General features: G+C 37.0%; 1 protein-coding gene across 4 annotated transcripts in view; it reads right to left on the bottom strand.

The window, feature by feature from the left end:
• Positions 1-19,141, bottom strand: part of LOC136834965 (integrin alpha-PS3-like) — a 67,330-nt gene that overhangs the window by 33,985 nt on the left and 14,204 nt on the right. For all 4 annotated transcript variants that reach the window (XR_010851942.1, XM_067097906.1, XM_067097907.1 and 1 more), the window contains 10 exons: positions 18,145-18,386; positions 15,020-15,232; positions 10,596-10,704; positions 8,272-8,460; positions 7,754-7,927; positions 7,043-7,185; positions 5,312-5,390; positions 3,589-3,721; positions 3,067-3,286; positions 1,426-1,595 (listed from right to left, as the gene is read on the bottom strand). Coding sequence is in view for 3 of the 4 variants with exons in the window: in XM_067097906.1 (XP_066954007.1) it covers positions 1,426-1,595; positions 3,067-3,286; positions 3,589-3,721; positions 5,312-5,390; positions 7,043-7,185; positions 7,754-7,927; positions 8,272-8,460; positions 10,596-10,704; positions 15,020-15,232; positions 18,145-18,386 (1,672 nt within the window). In the remaining variant the exon portion in view is untranslated. The remainder of the gene's footprint in view (positions 1-1,425; positions 1,596-3,066; positions 3,287-3,588; positions 3,722-5,311; positions 5,391-7,042; positions 7,186-7,753; positions 7,928-8,271; positions 8,461-10,595; positions 10,705-15,019; positions 15,233-18,144; positions 18,387-19,141) is intronic.

The following is a 19,141-nucleotide window of genomic DNA, read 5'->3' as shown; positions in this document are numbered from 1 at the left end:
TAGCCCCCGGTTAACGGTGGGCTCGGTTAATGGCGATCCGGTTTTATGGGGCTTGTCTAGCGATGAAAATCGGCAGTTTTCGGCACCGAAAATCGCCAATTTCCGTTTATCAGTGCCAGTAATTCGTTATTGGTGCCAATACATACCTAACAGAGGCACCGATAACCGAAAATCGGCACTTTTCAGTGCCGATAAGCCCGAAAATCGCTGAAAAAGCACAGGAAATCGCCGATTTTCGGTTAGTGGTGATTTTCGGTTATCATCACTCCCCAGAATGGAATCCCCGCCGATAACCGAGGACTGCCTGTATTATTATTATTATTATTATTATTATTATTATTATTACAGACAGTCCCTGGTTATCGGCGGGCTCGGTTATCGGCAATCTGGTTTAACGGCGCTTGTCTAGTGACAAAAATCAGCGATTTTCAGCGCCGATTTCCACTTATCAGCACCGATACATACCTAACAGAGGCGCTGATATCCAGTTATCGGCAACAATAAACGGCAAAAATTGCAGAGTTTTGGTTATCAGCGATCTTTGCTTATCATCACGCTGTCGGAATGGAACCCTCGCTGATAACCGGGGACTGCCTGTACTTTATTATTATTATTATTACAGTATTATTATTATTATTATTATTGCAGTATGTATATACAGTAGTATTATAACCAGACCGCTGGGTTATGGACTGTTCTGCATAGGCATTAAACTTGCATTCATTCTTGTTTAAGGGGAGAATACACTTCAAAACACTCTGTGCCCAGTTGAACTATATGCATTGGTTATGTGGATACATTAAGACAGTCCCTGGGTTATGGTGGTCTCGGTTTATGGCATTCTGACTCTACGGTGCTTGGGTCACGGCACCATTAACCTGATTTTACGGTGCCTTACCCAGTTTTATGGTGCTTATGGCAGTGCCATTTATTCCCAATGTTATCCCATTACAGTATTATTATTATGATGTTCCGATTTACAGCATTTTTTAGGTTACGGCGCGCCACTGGGAACAACCCCTGCCGTAAACCAGGGACTGCCTATATATATAATTTTCTACACACTTTCATAGTCTAGGGAGCATCACGATTTGAGAGCAGGTACATTTGTAAGGGCTTTTCAAGATCTAACCACTATATAAGCTTAGTAGTGCAAGGGATGCAGTGTCACTTGAAAAGGCTAAGAAGTGTTTTCGTATTAATTTTAAACATTGTCACTACTTGGACTGTACACACATCAAGAACTGCTGTATGTCACTTGAGTAATATGGGTGTTAATGATTACGTGACAACATTTGTTCATGCATAAAGTACACTATATTGTAAAAGAATTTTGTGACTTTAGTAGCTTTGGCTCTAGCAGCAAGATCTTTGAATGCCTGTTTGCATGCAATGTTGTGATGGTGCTTATTTTCAAATGCTTACCCTTGGAGTTTCACCTCAGCATCTGCTAACAACTGAATATCTGTACTCAGGTGATTGTCCTGTGCTTGAATTTCTATTCCTTCCCCTGCTGCTTCCACGTTAACTGTCAGCTGTGTTGATTGTGTGGCATCTGTTACCTGGCTTGGGTCAATTATGACTACTACTGTATCCTGGAAAGAAGATAGTTTGCTGTGAGTTAAATTAATGGAGGCATGCTAAGGGAACATACCAACCACTGCTTTTCCTTAAAGCAGACCTGAATGAAAATTTGAAAATGGAGGATAGGAAAAGAATGGGATCTAACTTTCAAGAATGTCATTGAACCTCTTGGAAGGAGGAAGATATTTAGGACTTTGTGAAAACAGAAGCTGGGTCAAAATTTCATACTTTGGTACCTCGATGAAAGAGGCAGTCTTCAAACTAAACATTCTGAGGGTTATTGACCTTCACAAATAGGAGAAATAGTGGCCTGGCAGATGAAATAAAGCCAGCTCAGAACTTTTTTGTTCTGGCAGTGGACACAGAGTAAAGTATAACACACTATGAAAGAGTGTGAAGCTCTCTTTGGGCAAAAGAAGAAAATAATAGATAAGGGCAAGATTACTAATTATAAAAATTGCTTATATTTCAGTTTTGTCAAGAAAAGGACAAGAATATGCATTAAAAATATGAATGCAATGTTATAAGTATGGCATGCGTATAAAAGGCTATACAGTGATAAAGTATTAGTGATTGGAATAAAGCAAAGGATTTTATGAGGTACTGATTACCAATGTGCAGTTATGATACTGTACATGGATTTCTATTTTTGTTACCTTCCTCAGAGGAAGTATTTAAGATGTGCCTATTGGAGGATAAATTCTTCAAGAGAAAAATATCCCATTAACCCAATATGAAACTGAGAGTTCCCAGTTGTTAATCCACTATGAAATTTAGAGCTGTCAACCAGGGGATCCATACCAAGAAACCCTGAAATGGACTCTTGAATTGTGGGCTACCCTCAGGGATATCCCAGGAACCGCTAACCCAACCACTGACTCATTCTCATTCTTTTGTTAGTGAAATTGGTTTAATGTGAAATTTGTTTGCTCCTCTTATTCATTTACTTTTGGCTGACCATTATTATCAGTTTGCTCCACTGAGAGTTATTTAGATAAGTGATCTGTACTATACTTGTAATTTTCAGTATTTTTCTTTTATTATTGGGTATCAACATGGATGCAATAATTACTGGCATAAATGATGTTTTAATCAGTTTAATCTAATATTCACCTTCTTCTTTAGTTGGTGTGCATGATCTGCAAGTGGATAGCACATACCAATGTCAGTGTTGAAGGGTAAGCCTGTACACTTTTATATGTGTTGAGCATTGCTTGACTCAAGTTATATGGTGGAAACTGGCATATGGTTTCACAAACAATTATACAACGGTATAGTGGCAATACGTCTTCCCTTTATTGTACTGCCTAACTACAGAAATATTTCCCTAATTTTTGAAGAGACATGTATAATCTAACTTCTTTTTAATACCTGGGTCTCACTTTTTTTCTCCCTTTTTTTTCAGACCTAGGTTGCATAAAGGCATTCAGCTATTCATCTTAGTAGCCTTTGTATTAAAAATCTATACTTCAAGTTACTGACCTTATTATCCCTCAGAATTGGGTTTTTCAGCTGGCAAACAAGGTGTGATCTGCTGCCTTTGCTGGGAAATTGGCAGCTGTGGGAAGTGGGCATGAACAGGACAAAAGGCTCTGGCACGCTGATGGAGACATTTGGTAGAAATACTGACTCTCCTAAATTACTAACAGAAATCTCAAGTTCAGGTCGCTTTATTCCTCCAATCACAAGGTTTTCATCATCCCTGAATAAAATAATAATGATAAAAATAATGAGAAAGGTTCATCATTATTATTCACTTCTTTCCTGTAACGATAAGGATGATGTAATCAGTGTTATTTTCTGTCGGAAAAAGGCTTTTTATGTACATTTTCTGAACTCATATGTAGATAGCAGCAGATGATCTAATAGAACTTAAGGTCGTTGAACCTGCAGGTTTTATTTCTGAACATGGCATTTTTTTTTAATTATGGGAGAAAGATTACTGTACTGTAATGTCATTTAACCGTAAAATATGTAACACTGGAAAAACTAGCACTCTCTTGCCTGAAGTTTCTGAAGTCAGCTTCAACATGCAAATCAATCTCACAAATGTTATTTCCATTGTCTTCACAGTCAGTCACAATACGAATGGGGTAGGTGAAGCTCTGTGGCTCTGTGTTGTCAGTCTTGGGTTGATCTGAAAACAAGAAATAATGATGAATGTTAACAGTGCATGAATTGGGTCTAAGCCCTGCAATTCTGGTTCAAAATGCTATTTAAAGTACCCCTGCTAAATTGAATTCATAGCTACTGTATGTCTTTTGTTTTTAGTGCAAAGCTTTCCTTACATTTATAACGTGAAAGTTCTCTTGTACGTAATGGGTTTTACTGTTGAGTGCCTGGAATGTGTTAAGCCATTAATTCACTGAGTTGGAATCAAGTACAGTAACTATCTAAGTGATGCTGAACAGTCTGATAGAAAGATGAAAGTCTGATATTTATTCCAAAATAAAAGAATATCCATTAATGTTTGCCAGTACAGTAGATGGTTGTGGTAGATATATTATCACTCATTAGTGTATGTCATCCACCAACCAAAATCACAGATTTTGATATAAAAAGGCAGAATTTGTTGTGGAACTAGGAAATTTTAGGAACATCAAGTGACTTTTATTATGAATAGCAGAATCAGCAGCATCAAGCCTTGTTTAGCCCAGGTCTAGATGATGAATAAAAATGTCATTATGTACGTAGATTGTGATTGAAAGTAGGTAACAAATGAGTAAACCAAGAGGTATTGTAACTTTCTAAATTGATGATATTAATGATGCTTCATTCAAACTTAAAGTCAGGAACTGAGTGCTAAGAAACCATTTTTTTTTTTATTACAGCAATGATTTGGAATTGATTCAAGATCTCAGTTGGCCGAATTTCTGCATTTGAATGAATGAAAGACAGGTAAGCACTACTATCCTAATTAACCCATGTTCCAGTCTTCTTCATCTCCTTTTAACGTGCTTTTCCCCCCCCTTTTTTTGTATGGGGTAAGCACAATGCCTTCTTTTGAAGGACTTTGATTCGGTATGATTCCTATGGTAATTTTTCAGAGACTATAAACTTTGTTTTTATTGGCCTCATAAATAAAATTTTTTTCTTAACAGGTTCACGCCACATATCCATTACTTTCTAGGCAGGTCTTCCATTTCTGAATTGTATACTCTTTACATCAGCCTGTTGTCATTGTTTCTACATGACCAAGCCATCTCATCACTCTCTGATCCTTAGACATGAGCTCATATCAGTCTTCTTGGGACTAAGTAAGCTCAAGAAAGATGTGTCATAAAATCCAAACCACTATGAATAATAATTAGCAGAAAGAAATCTCCTAATAGAACTTGGCAATCCTCACTTCATATAGTCCACATTCTATGTGTCATCTGTCTGTTGTTCAAGTGAATACTGTACCTTGTTTCCTCAGTGACTGATTTGCATCAAGTAGTGCCTTCATGTAGTTTAGAATAGTGAAGGTTATAAAATGGTGAAAGATTATAGTTAAGAAAAAGAGATGATCATAGCTGCCCAAATCAGACTCCATTATTCTAAGGAGAGAGAGAAAAATCTGAATTATGTTAATAGGGCTTGCTTCTTTTGAAGGTAATGCAGAATTTTCCTCAAAAAGAATCAGCTTAAAGGATTTAGGGTAAACTTGATTGAGAACTGATTGTGAATTATGTAAGTCATAAAAAGTAATCATAAAGAATGTAAATGGTAGTAACATGATACTTACACAGTTGCTGTTCAGGAACATCAGGAATTGTATATTCAAAGCTCACTATGATGGGTCGTCTGGGATCGATTTTGTTTGCCTTGGGTAATAAAAATGAGAAAGTTAATAAGGCTATGGATTTGAAGTATTGTCCTGCAAATATTCAATGCTGATAACTCCTTTCTTATACTTTTTACAGATATTTATTTTAAGAAAAAAAATCAGCAGGTTTGGGAAGAATTATGATATGTATCTTAACTTTTTGCATTATAAACATAACAGTAATTAGACTTTTGCTTAGATGGAACTCTCCTGACCCCAGTGCACAAGAATTCCACTTGAGCTACATGGACTTAAATTTGAAAGCAATTCATTCAGTGGTTTTTGATGGTTCACATTTTAGATTTTTTGCTCTTGTGGTAGGGGTTGGGGTTACTTTTGTGACACAAATGGGGCTTTGGTTGGAGATGGAATGTTTCAAGAAACTTGACAGACTTAACGTATGCAGATGATGCTGTTTTAATCAACAAAGCTTGCTTAACAGTATGCATCATTTATCTAGAGAGATAATGAGGACAGAGTATACACAAAGGCAAAGGGGTGAAATAACACCAGAGGTGAACCTTTCAAACATTCAGGAATGCTTATATCCTAAACAGGTTTTCTTCAGCTGGAATTTAGTGAAACGAAAAAAAGGTCATTCAGGCATTGGGCAGGTTGAATAAGATTTAGAAATAAAATACAGTACAGTATACTGAAATGATTGTAAGTACAAAAGTAAAATTATACATTAATCTAATAAGATCTCTACTGCTATATGGACATGGATCATAGTATGATGATAAAACTGACTAAAATATTTTACTGAGTTGAGAATAAGGCTTAAAAAAAATATTGGAGTCAGATGGCAGGACAGTAAGAAACACCACAAGGAAAATTACAGATGTTCTATTTGTAGATGAGATAATGATGAAAGGGAGGTAGAGAAGGAAAACAGGTTGTGATAATTAGCAGCGAATGACCTCATAGGTCCCAGCTCTTGGCCTTTGACCGAAATTTTACATTCCAGTCTAATCCAGCACAGTATGAGGTAATCAGCTGAACTCCTGAGGGAACCAGAAGAATTAAAAGCCCCATAAAAACTTTCATGAGAACTATGAGGCTGGAGATCTTTGGAAGATTATTTTACTGGAGAGACATGAGTGGAAGAATTTCACTGAAGCCCTTTTGTCACATCGCACTGGAGGCAATGCCAATTATTATTTTGGGCTAAGGGAGGGGTTTCTGGATCCAAGTGCTGACCCTTCTAGGTTCACTGATGCTGTGTCAAGATTCATTGAAGTTTTTTTTTTTTTAAAGAATTGAACTACTGTATTTTATTGAGAGTTGTGCATGGATTTATTAAAAAAAACTGATTTCCATGAAGTAGTACAGTGTAACAATTAGTTTCAAAATTGAATCATTTTATGAAATATGCTGATGTCTACTAAATTCTGTTGTAAACTTCAACACTGAAAGATAAAGTAAAGGTTCCATATAAAAGAGAACTTAGATATTGTGATTTTTATGAAATGAAATGTTTAAGTTTTAACAAGGATGTACAGTATATTGCTTCATTGAAATTTTTGTGGATGGTTACCCATTAGTGAACAGCTGTCCTCGGCTCATTTTATTATTGCTATTTTCATATCCATATTTTGTAATCATGTGCACCCTTCCCTTTCTCTTTACTTACTCTTCCCCTTTACTTACCTCTGTACTGACTTGGAATGTTTTGCATTCCACTCTTCCTGTTGTGGCTCTTAGTGTAACATTCTTCATTGTTCGCTTGGTATCCGAAAAGGAAGCCCTGGGTGCATGATGCCCATAGTCCAAAGTGAGTAGTGAAGGAACATCTTAAATTAGAAAAAAGTAATGTTTGGATTAAGTGGCAAAATTTTAAAGGCCAGTGTATAGCCTCAGGCTTTACACTAACCTAGCTATCATTGCCAGGTATTCACTCAGAGGTCACTGTTTTCCATCAATTAACAGCTTCTGATCTCTGAAGTAGGAGTACTTTAATAGAATACTGGAATGAAGCTTGTCTAGTGTAACTTTGTTGTTAGGGAAAATTTCAAGTAATCATTTTGAAAATGAAGAATTGTAAGAACTTCATCAAGTTAATCAAAGAGTTTTTTTACTGTAATCACACTGACCCAAGTACTGTATACATTATTGAATAGTTATATTATTGTACACCATTCACTAATACGAAAATAAAGACCAAAGTAAAGAACAAATTGATCTAACCTATTTTTTCATCTTCTGTATTTGATTCTCCCACTTCATCTTCCACTTTGTACTTGAGTTCCCATCCCCTTTTATATAGAAAACTGGTTCTGCTTTATCTGCTGATGCTAGAATGAAGCTAAATGAAATATAAGGGCTAAACCACCTAAACAGAATTACAACTCAGCAGCATACCAATAGAAGCTGGGACCTTGTAGCCGCTGTATGTAATGCAGGCAGTGAGTGAGAATTCTGTTGAGTCAAGTTGCAAGGCTGGGGGATTAGACTCCAAGTGTCCTTTCAGTGATGCTACTGTTCGAGACCTCAAGACCAGGGCATGTCCGGATATAAAGCTTCCAATTGCTAGATCTGGTGTGGTGAAAAGAGGAATTTAGATTAGAATAACCAGGTTGGGGTTATGAGAAATTGATGCTTGATATCATTGGTTAGGAATATGAAAGCAAATGGAAGTTTTCAGTATCACAAAGGCATAGGTTTAGCATGTAGGAGGGATATTTTTCTTTGAGCATTGCTTATTTTATTATGGTTATACAATAGCAATTCTTGTGACTGGAAAAAATGGAAATAATGAAGAAAGCTATCCCTTAAAAATTTGACATAATGTAGGGCCTTGGCACGCTTGTAGCATTTTCATAATAACATGTGTAACTAAACTATTACCAGAAGTGAATGATGAAACATTTCATGCTAACCTGGATAGCCATTATCATCGATGTCAATACCCCTTGATATTGACATGCCAAGACCTCTCAGAGGATGACTGGGGAAGTCATCTGGTGTGAGACGCTGGGAGAATTCTTTTCTGAGACCGAAGATTGATCCTAGGTAAATGTAGACAGCACCTCTACCATCATCTTCCCAAGGGGCTCCAACAGCCACATCTGTCATAAAGTAAAGCAGCAATATATGTTGAGTGTGAAAGATCAGTAAAAAAAACAAAAATATAGACAGAAAGGAGCAAGGACAAGAGGAAACGTATACTGTTTTTAAATGGAATCTGTTTAACAGAAAAAAGGATTCAAAGATGGTAAAGGCACACATAGTTACAAGGTGGAAAGGGAGGAAATCACTGAAGCTCTCTTAATTAAATGCAAACCTTTACTCAGGACCAGGTTGTTGGTTAAGGAATTTACAAGTACAGTACTCATCTTCACCACCACATAGTCATAAAAGTTTTTTTTTGGCGTTTACACGCAGAAAGGATACTGAGAGGACAGTAAAAGCAAGGATTATGATGGATTGCCATATGTGGTTGAAAATCATTGTAAAGTAAAATATGGTATTACTGTTCTGACTGTTCCTTTTACCCAGTTATTACTGTGCGGCTGTCCCTTTTATCCAGACATTACTGTAGTTGATTTTCCCTTTTATCCAGGTATTACTGTGGTGACTGTCCCATTTATCCAGGCATTACTGTTCTGTTTGTCCCTTTTATCCATGTATTACTGCTCTGACTGTCCCTTTTTATCCAGGTATTACTGTGTTGACTGTCCATTGTATCCAGATATTACTGTGGTGACTGTCACGTTTATCCATATATTCCTGTGGTGGTTGTTCTATTTATCCAAATATTACTGTGTTGACTGTCCCTTTTATCCAGGTGGTATTACTGTGGTGACTGTCTCATTTATCCAGGTATTACTACTGTACTGTCTGTCCCTTTTATCCAAGAATTATACTGTGCTGACTGTCCCATTCATCCAGGTATTACTGTGGTGACTGTCTATTTTACCCAGACATTATTGTGGTGACTGTGCACCATGTATTACTGTGCTGACTATCCCTTTTATCCAGGTATTACTGTGGTGACTATTCATTTTATCCAGATATTACTGTGGTGACTGTCCCATTAACCTCCCACTAAACCTAAACGCACCTCCTCACTTGACTAAAACACCACCACTAAATCTAAGCACACCCCCACTAAACCTAAACACACTCTCTTCTAAACCTAAACATAACCCAGCTAAACCTCAACACACTCCCCCCACTAAACCTAAACACACACACCCCCACTAAACCTAAGCACACCCCCCCACTAAACCTAAAACCACCTCCCTCTAAACCTAAATGCAAACATTGATACAGAATTATTAATCACAGGAAAGAAAAGTATTTTCAATACTATGGTATTGAGTACATGAAATGTGGTATGATAAACCCATAGAGTTTATTTACCACATATGTTACAAAGGGAAGGGGGCAAGGGGAAGGGGCTACTAATTTGAAACCTGCCTTATTACCTAAGTTGGGTCAAATGAAGGCCAAGTGCCAAATTTTGTCTAGGTCGGTCTTGCGGTTACCAGGTAAGTTACAAAGGTATGGGGGAAAGGGGATGCAGGAAGTGGAAGGAGAATAGGGGACAGGTTTGAAACCTACCCTTTTATCTAAGTTGGGTCAAATGATGGCCACATTCCAAATTTTGTCTAGATTGGTCAATTGTATACCACATAAGTTACAAAGGGATGGGGAATGGGAAGGGGCTATGGGTTTGAAACCTACCCTATTATCTAAGTTGAGTCAAATGATGACCATGTGCCAAATTTTGTCTAGATTGGTCAAGCAGTTACCACATAAGTTACAAAGGGAAGGGGGAAGGGGAAAGGAAGGGGTACGGGTTTGAAACCTTCTTTATTATCTAAGTTGGGTCAATTGATGGCCATGTGCCAGATTTTGTGTAGATTGGTCAAGCAGTGAGGATTTCTATAGAGCATAAACATATGGACAAACATACAAACATTCACTTTTATATACTGTATAAGAAGAAAGATGTGACTGTACTTTTTGGAAATTACTAATGCTGTACCTTTATTCCTTGCATTCATCTTTTCATGAAAAAATATTGAAATGGAAACATTTTTGCTGGAAGGGTTAGACAGTTGCCTTCATGAACGATGCCAAGTCACTGGCATGAAAGAAAAATAAACAGACAAAAAATGTGACATTGTAAGAAAAAGCAGGGTAGACTCGCATGCAATTTTTATGAAAAATATGAATTTTTTTACAAATAACTTACCTTCATAACTATCATGATTTATGTCTCCAGAAGGGGCCAGAGTGGTGCCAAATCTTGCAAGAGATTGTGATGAACCTGAATGACTACTTAGCTTCAGGATATTTCTCTCCTGTGATGGACATGAGACATCAGAATCAAGTACTGTATTAATTTTTATAATGTGAGTAAATGAATGCATTCATCATGATGTTAAGAATAATTGGTACCGTATGCTAAGTGGTAAATTTACAGTTATTCATGAATTGACTGCATTTTTAATTGTCAATGCATTATTATTTGTGCAGTATTTGTCATTTACAAATTTTTGTGTGCATATTTGTGTAAGGTGTGTGCAATACTATTATATACTAAGTGAGGCAGAGAAGGTCAGTGATGCTCAGAATTACAATATATAAATGAGGTAAAAGATTTTCAAATCCAAAAATGTATGAGAAGAGATAACATTAAAGAGAGGCAGGAGTGAACCATGCTTTGTTGGAGGGGCAGGCTTTAGAGGAGATAGAACATGTTTTTACCTTAGTGGCGTATTGGGTTGAGAACCTGGTATTAAGCGACAGTCTAATGAAAGAAGAAAAAAGTTTATGACTTATAGGGCTTTTACTTCTCTACAGTGGAGACATGGAGTTTTAAAAGGAAAATTGATTGATATGATATGCAACACATTTTCATGCAAAGTCCATCAAACATATTCAACCAAAATTGTAGTAGCAATGTTCCAGGTCACTGCACATATACCCATAATGAAATACTTGGGACAGAAATCAAGTGTCCAGCTTGTTCTCGTAAGGTGTTGTGAGTTGTCAGACATTAAGCATGTAAGGCAGATACTGTGTACACTATCTACATGATAGTACAGGTGCAGAGATCAATTAACCCATTATTTGAGATATAGCTGTGCTAGGCCGTGGAAAACTGTCTCTTGAGAAAGGAAGATGTATAATGTCTCAAAGTAAAGGTGGCACAGGTTCTTTGACAATTCTACATACCTGAATTCACAAAGGCTGAAACCACCAAGCTCCTTTTAAGGCTTGAGAGTTGAGAGATCCTTCATCTCGTACACAGTCATTCGTTAATTGGCCTGCCTCATCCCTTGGAATTTCTGAGAGTGCATGATGAATGATACACTTCAGTCAATAAGATACTATGCTCATGGAAGCCCAGATCCTCTACTGATGCATCAACAAGAAAAATTTAGAATCCTTGCCTATAAAGTGCCTGGTCCTCTTAAGGCAGTGAATGTCTCATGCATATTAAAGGAAAAGATCATGTTTATTGTTGGACATCAAGGCTGGTATGGCTCATTGGGCAGTGGAATGACCTTGAGTGCTGGTCTTCTGGTTAATGGTGATGAACTCAGGAGTGAAAAACCTAACCAAATTACATCAAGACTCAACTCTGAAAGGCTGATGTTGCCAAAAAGAGTATTCAGCTTCACACATTTCAAAGATGCAGACTTCCTGATGAGGGGAGACATAGAGGACACATCATTAGTTGAAATGTCCCAAATGAAAATTAAAAGTCTTTCTCAAAGCATGGAAAAAGCTAGAGGTCCTTGGATGTGAATCTTTCAGTGGACCAAATTTCCTATATTTGAGAGAAGGTTACTGTCTGTCCTTGATTACTGATGCTGTTAGTTTTCCAAAGATGCAGGGAAATGATGGAGTTTGTAAACATTGGAACAGGGATATAGAGTGGGTTACCACTACTTTCATTATATCCATGAAAGAATCTGCTTTACTGCCTGGTAGAAGATGAGTGTTGAGGAATGGCAGAAGATGTGCAATGGCTGCTGCATCAACTCCTGGAAACCTTGATCCCTTGTCCTCTGCCTGTCAGGCTGAAAGGAGGCATTAATAGATTGTCATGATTATAAAGCTGAGCCTCCAATTCCCAGGCTCAGAGGTGCCCATTCATTACCAAAATTGGGAAGAATAGGTGTTGAGCAAGCAGAGGAGAGGCAGGTGAATAGGCATGATGAGCAACGGGCAATGGCATGATAAGACTTAAGTACCAGATCTAGCAAAAATCCATTATGCACCAGATCTAGCCCAAAATCCAGATACGAACCATGGGAAAGGCAGGAGAGAGTCTCTAAGGAAGAAGATATGGCATATCCTACTTGGCAAACATCAAAAAAAATTTGTTTGAGCATACTTATGAACACCAAATTAAAGCATTGTTTGTGCAAAAATGAAAATTAAAAATGGGAAAAATTAATTGCTTCTACCAACCAATGCTTCACAGGTGTGCAGCTTATGCCAAACATTCACAGCTCTCCTAATTCTTTCATCTTTCAGACTTCAAAATGGATGTCTAGTGATGTCAGAACCCTGGTATGGGCTCCATATTATGAATGAGTTTGATATGAACAATGGAGGTTATTTTGAAGAGATTTGATTGCGAAATGCTTAGATTCATACTTGGAGTGAATAATGTAGATCATATTACAGGTGGAGGTATTGAACTGTAGGAGAACCAATGTGTTTTATACATCAGCTTAGGATATGTGATGCCCGATTTGAGATGAGTCTCCTGTGCTTAGGTTAAGGCATACTGCTAATCCTATTCCTTGCATCAGGATGTGAAAATATGTGAGCCCTTATTTCCAGTTTTGTTGTATCACTTAACTGAGTGGACCCTTTGAAGATTATACTGAAGTTTGGGAGGTATCTACAAATCAAGCATCTCCTCTTCCCAGTTTTATGCTTTTTTGTTTCTTTGCTCCATACACCATTTATTTTTCTGCTCCATTCACCACTTGTGGGTTCTTAGTCATTTAGTTACTGTTAGTATTCTTGTATGACAGTGTTGGTAACCAGTGCAAGTCTGATCTTGATAGAATTGTCTCCTTCTCCTCTCCCTTTTCATCCTCTATATTCCTGACTTAGGCAGGGCCAGGGGGGACCATGAGCTATGGGCAGCCCCAATTTAGGATTTTTTTTTGTATAGTGATTGTCATACGTTCTAAGGTCATCCTTTTTACCACACATTTAGGCAAGCCATCTTCGCTTCTCTGTAAACCAACCTCATCAGACCGTCCTTTGCAAGATCTTCCTTATTTGTTGTCAAGATTGAAATCATTGCCCTTTATGAATCTCCGATTTAAGTGTTCTTAATTCTTGGGCAGCATTTTTCCTGCTCCTAATCTTCCTTGGTTTTAAATTTATTTAAGCAGAATCTTTCATATAAAGGATAATGTCTGTAGTTTTGCATGAGTCTTACTTGGTAAACCATATATTTCTATCAGGCTTGTGCTAGTTAAGGTTGTCCATCCCATCAGCATTCAAAACAAAATAAGGCCATGCTTAAATGGAGAGAAGGCAGGTGGGTATGTAGTAATGCTAATTTCAACATTCTGAGGACAATTCTGAGGAGACAGGCGTTACAGGAGCACCCTGGAGAGCTAAGTGTTGGCAAAACAGTTTCCCTTTCTTCCAGTGAGGTGATGATAAAAGATAATTTTGTGGTTGAGAACAAAGTTTTGCTCGGTGAAATGCCCATGCATTGATCAAGCAATCTTTAGTTTGCTTAGAATTCCTTGAGTTTTAGCATAAACAAAAGGAAGAAGAGGCAGAAGTGGATTTATTCTCTTGGTTAACAGTGTCAGTGGTCCTGACATCCACTTAGGGTACTTTCTAGCAAAAGGATTTTTTTGGAGTACTGGAGCCATCCTACCTAAATAGCTGCACAGTCTGTCTTAAAGCAATGAGTTTCCTTGAAACAAATGTAATGTTTAGAAATAAAATTTATTTTTTCATGTATAAACCCAGAACTCTACTAAATATTACACAACTTACTGGTACTTCGTATTTCATCTTGTTATGCTGATAATGACCAGCTCCAGTGGTAGAGATGCTGAGGGACTTGAATGCATATCCAGACAGGGAAAGCCAGAATTCTTCATGTGCTTTGGGGATGTGTTTGGAGATTGTTCTACTACAGATTTAGGCCATCATAACGTAATAGATTTGCATATGAAAAGTTAATTTTATTTTTCAAAATTACATTTTTCTAAAGATGGAAATTATCTTCTGTATGTTTATCAGAGTAATATGTCACAGAAGGCTTGCACCAAGATACTAAGTTAGGATTTAGAAAGTAGAGATGTTTCTTCTTTTTTCCTTTTGCATGAGAAGGCTGTGAGGATGGGTAATTTTATTCAAACACACGCTTGAATAAAAAGAAAGTTTAATCGTGAAGACAGTGATAGAGCTGTCTAAAACAAGGGGAAGGTATAGGATTTTGATGTTAAGTATGTGTAGATATATGAAACAGCTGAGTGATTGTGTTAATTTTATCCTTGATATAGTCATTAGAGGATGAGTGTGGTAAAACTTCTATTTTGTCATTCGCCAAGGTCACTCCTATTTTTGGGGTACCACTAGTTTTTGAATTATGAAAACATGCAAAAATATACATCTTACTGTCGTGCCAATGAAAACTTGAATCCTTCCAATGTCTGGCTTGTTTGGCTCAGAGTATGTTGGACTTCCAACAATGAGATCGCTTAATCCATCTCCATTCACGTCAGCAGCAACGAGGGACGCTCCAAAGTTTTCTCCAAGTTGACTTCCTCTCCACTCAGCCCAGATATTTAGAGTTTGTGTTTCAAAGTCTGGAAAGGAAAATATCAGCACCTGGAAGGGTGATTCTGAATCAGATGTGATGTCACGTTAAAGGTAAACAAGATTCTATGATGCTGAAAAGGATACTTTAAGTAGAATTTGGGACTAATATGGTCTTTATCTCCTATACTGCAGTGCACTCAGAATAATAGATGATGGTCAGTTATGTTAGTTGAGAATTTTTGTAGTGGAGAATGATGGTTTGAGAAGAAATTCTGAAGATAATTTTTTTATTTGGTAACTTTATATCTTGAACATGGGATATCAAATAAATGACCATCAGTGGTTGAGAATGTAAGCTACTTTGAAAGATATGGTAGAATATTAAAGACTAAACTATAGAACTTGTATGAAAATAGAAATCAAGTTATCAGCAGTTTTAGTGACTTGTTTCTTGGAAACAGGGAAAAACATCAACAAAACTGATACATCTTAATAGTGTGATAGGTAATCTCTGCAAGTAAAATGTTGCTGATTTGTAATTTTAAGGAAGGAGAAAGTGTATTCTCAAGTTCAACAAGCCAGTGACAAAAATAGTCTTTGTTGAAAAGATATGGTAATGCCACTCTGTGGTGGTAAGTGGAACTAGAGAGGAGAAAGCAACCAGGTCATGAGTCAGAAAAAGTTTCTAAGGAAAACACTGAACTCTACTGTACTGTACAGTATTTTTATTACAATGCTGTACAAGTACTGTATTGTTATACAGTACTTGTATATTTTAATTTGTTTAATTTCTAAAGTAAAATGTATCATAGATATTGCACATATATATATATATATATATATATATATATATATATATATATATATATATATATATATATATATATATATATATATACAGGCAGTCCCTGGTTAATGGCAGGCTTAGTTAACAGTGATCTGGATTTATGGTGCTTGTCTAGCAATGAAAATCGGCAATTTTGGCGCCAAAATTGCCGATTTCCAATTATCGGCACCGATAATTGGGTATTGGCGCCAATACATACCTAACAGAGGCACTGATAACCAAAAATCAGTGCTTTTTGGCACTGATAAGACCTGAAAATCTCTGAAAAAGCCCCGAAAATCACCGATTTTCGATTAGTGGTGATTTTCGGTTATCAATACACCCTCAGAACGGAACCCCACCAATAACAGAGGACTGCCATGTGTGTGTGTGTGTATATATATATATATATATATATATATATATATATATATATATATATATATATATATATATATATATATATATATATATATATATATATATATATATATATATATATATATACACATATACACACACACACACACACACAGGCAGTCCCTTGGTTACAGCATTTAGACTTCATAGTGCTTGGCTCTCAGAGCCGTTACCCTGATTTTATGGAGCCATACCTGGTTTTACGGTGCTTTAAGCACCATTTATTCCCATTATTATTATGATGTTCCAGTTTACAATGTTTTTCAGGTTACGGCATGCTGCCAGGAATGGAACCCTCACCATAAACTGGGGACTCCCTATATATACACACACACACACACACATATACAGTATATATATATATATATATATATATATATATATATATATATATATATATATATATATATATATATACTGTACAGGCAGTCCCCGGTTATCGCGGGGGTTCCGTTCTGAGGGTGTATGATAACTGAAAATTGCCACTAACCAAACATCTGTGATTTTCGGCACTTTTTTGCAGCTTATCAGCGCCAAAAAGCGCCGGTTTTTGGTTATCGGCGTCTCTGTTAGGTATGTATTAGTGCCAATACCTAATTATCAGTGCCAATAAATGGAAACCAGCGATTTTTGGTGCCGAAAATTGCCGATTTTCATGGTTAAACAAGCGCTGTAAAACCGGATTGCCGTTAACCGAACCCACCGTTAACCTGGGACTGCCTGTATATAAACATATACAGGCAGTTCTCGGTTATTGGCGGGGGTTCCGTCCTGGGCATGTGATGATAACCGAAAATCGCCACTAACCGAAAATCGGCGATTCCTGGCACTTTTCGGGCTTATTGGCGCCGAAAAGTGCCGATTTTTGGTCAACAGTGCCTCTGTTAGGTATGTATTGACACCAATACCCAATTATCGGAGCCGATAAGCTGAAATCGGCAATTTTCGGCGCCTAAAATTGCCGATTTTCGTCACTAGACAAGCGCCATAAAACCGGATCGTCATTAACCGAGCCCACCGTTAACCAGGGACTGCCTTTATATATATAAATATATATATATGTGTGTGTGTGTGTGTACTGTATACAGGCAGTCCCCAGTTATTGGCGGCCTCGGTTACCAGAGATCTTGTTGTACGGGGCTTGTCCAGCGACAATGATAACTGGATTTTCAGCACTGATATGTGCTGATCTCCACTTATCGGTGCCGATCCCCACTTATCGGTGGTGCCAATAACCGGAGATTGGCGCTATTATCGCTGATTTTTAGTTATTGGCAATTTTCGGTTATCGTTACACCGTCAGAATGGAACCCTGCCAATAACTAGGGACTGCCTGTATATATATATATATATATATATATATATATATATATATATATATATATATATATATATATATATTATACATACATAAATATATATATATATTATATATATATTTTTATATATATATTGAGTAGTGTACAGCATACATTTGAACAAAATAGGATGGCTGGTATAATTGTGGGAGAAGTGTTCAGGACAAATCATTGAGAAAAGCATGGACAAGAGAAAAGAAAGGTTAAGGGGGATCATTGTTAATGCACCATAGTTTGGTAAGGAATTACAGTGCAATATTATGTGGCTGGGTGCCTTATCAAAACTTCAAGCAGCTCTCATCCTGTTTACATGTATACATGATTTCCATTATTATCATATACTGTACAGTATTAAATCTTAACTCATAGTACAACACCTTGCCATGCATAGATGCTCCCCTAGGAGCTCCTGTGACATAAAGTAGCTGATCCTTGCTGAAAAATCTACCAGAAGTCACAGCGTATCCAGAGAGATCAAAGTCTCGGGTGCCATATGTGTAGTAAGGGTTAGGCACCAGGACAGAATCAAACATCTTGTCTTGTGATACTGTAGACTGTGGCTGACGAAAAGTATTCACATCAGGGAAGGGACCGCTGTCTCTCACGAGGATAACTGAACCTATATCAATGAAAAAGAAAGGGAGCAAAATTAAACTCACTGACTGAGTTGTGGCTAAGGAATAGAATACTGTAGTAAGTGTTGCGTCGTATGTGAGACAGAACAGATTAAACAGGGCTAGGTGCCCAAACTGAATGGAAGTTTCACAAGAATTATTTAATTTTGTGAAATGGGATCTCACCATTTATGGATATCAGTGCCAGCATGATTGAAAGCCAAATTAGAATTATTTTTAGGAAAAGGGAGACTGGGGTTTGGTAACAGTGAAATAGCCATAGTGATAATATGAAGAAGGTGAATGTTGGTATTTTTAAAAAGTATTTGAAACTTGCAGCCTTGAAACATCTAGAAAATGAAATATAAATTTAAAAATACTCTTACAATTTAGCATTAGAAGGCATAAGATGAAATAACAAATAAAGCATCTTTAAGGATACTGTATTAAGTTGAATATTTGCTGATGGAATGCTAGAGATCAACTTTATGTCAGATCAGAAAGAAGGAGGAGTTGAACTTCAAATGCAATGTATGAAAAATACTGTATGAGATTTTTTATGTGTGCTAATGAGTGTAAATAATTATGAGTACATACAGTCTTTCTGAGAGTTTTTGTGGATGATCTTTAAATTTACATTATAACTGATTGGTGACCCTTGTCACGTACGCTAGCATTTGGATAAAATCAGTCAGATTACTCAGGGACTATAATTTTATTTTTGATATGTTACTTATATAATTAAGAATGGCATTGGTCT

The sequence above is a fragment of the Macrobrachium rosenbergii genome, chromosome 54 (genome assembly GCF_040412425.1).
Source record: "Macrobrachium rosenbergii isolate ZJJX-2024 chromosome 54, ASM4041242v1, whole genome shotgun sequence".
In the NCBI taxonomy this organism is placed as follows: Eukaryota; Metazoa; Arthropoda; class Malacostraca; order Decapoda; family Palaemonidae; genus Macrobrachium; species Macrobrachium rosenbergii.
The sequence above is the reverse complement of the archived record's forward strand: the minus strand, read 5'-3'. Positions and strand labels throughout refer to the sequence as shown.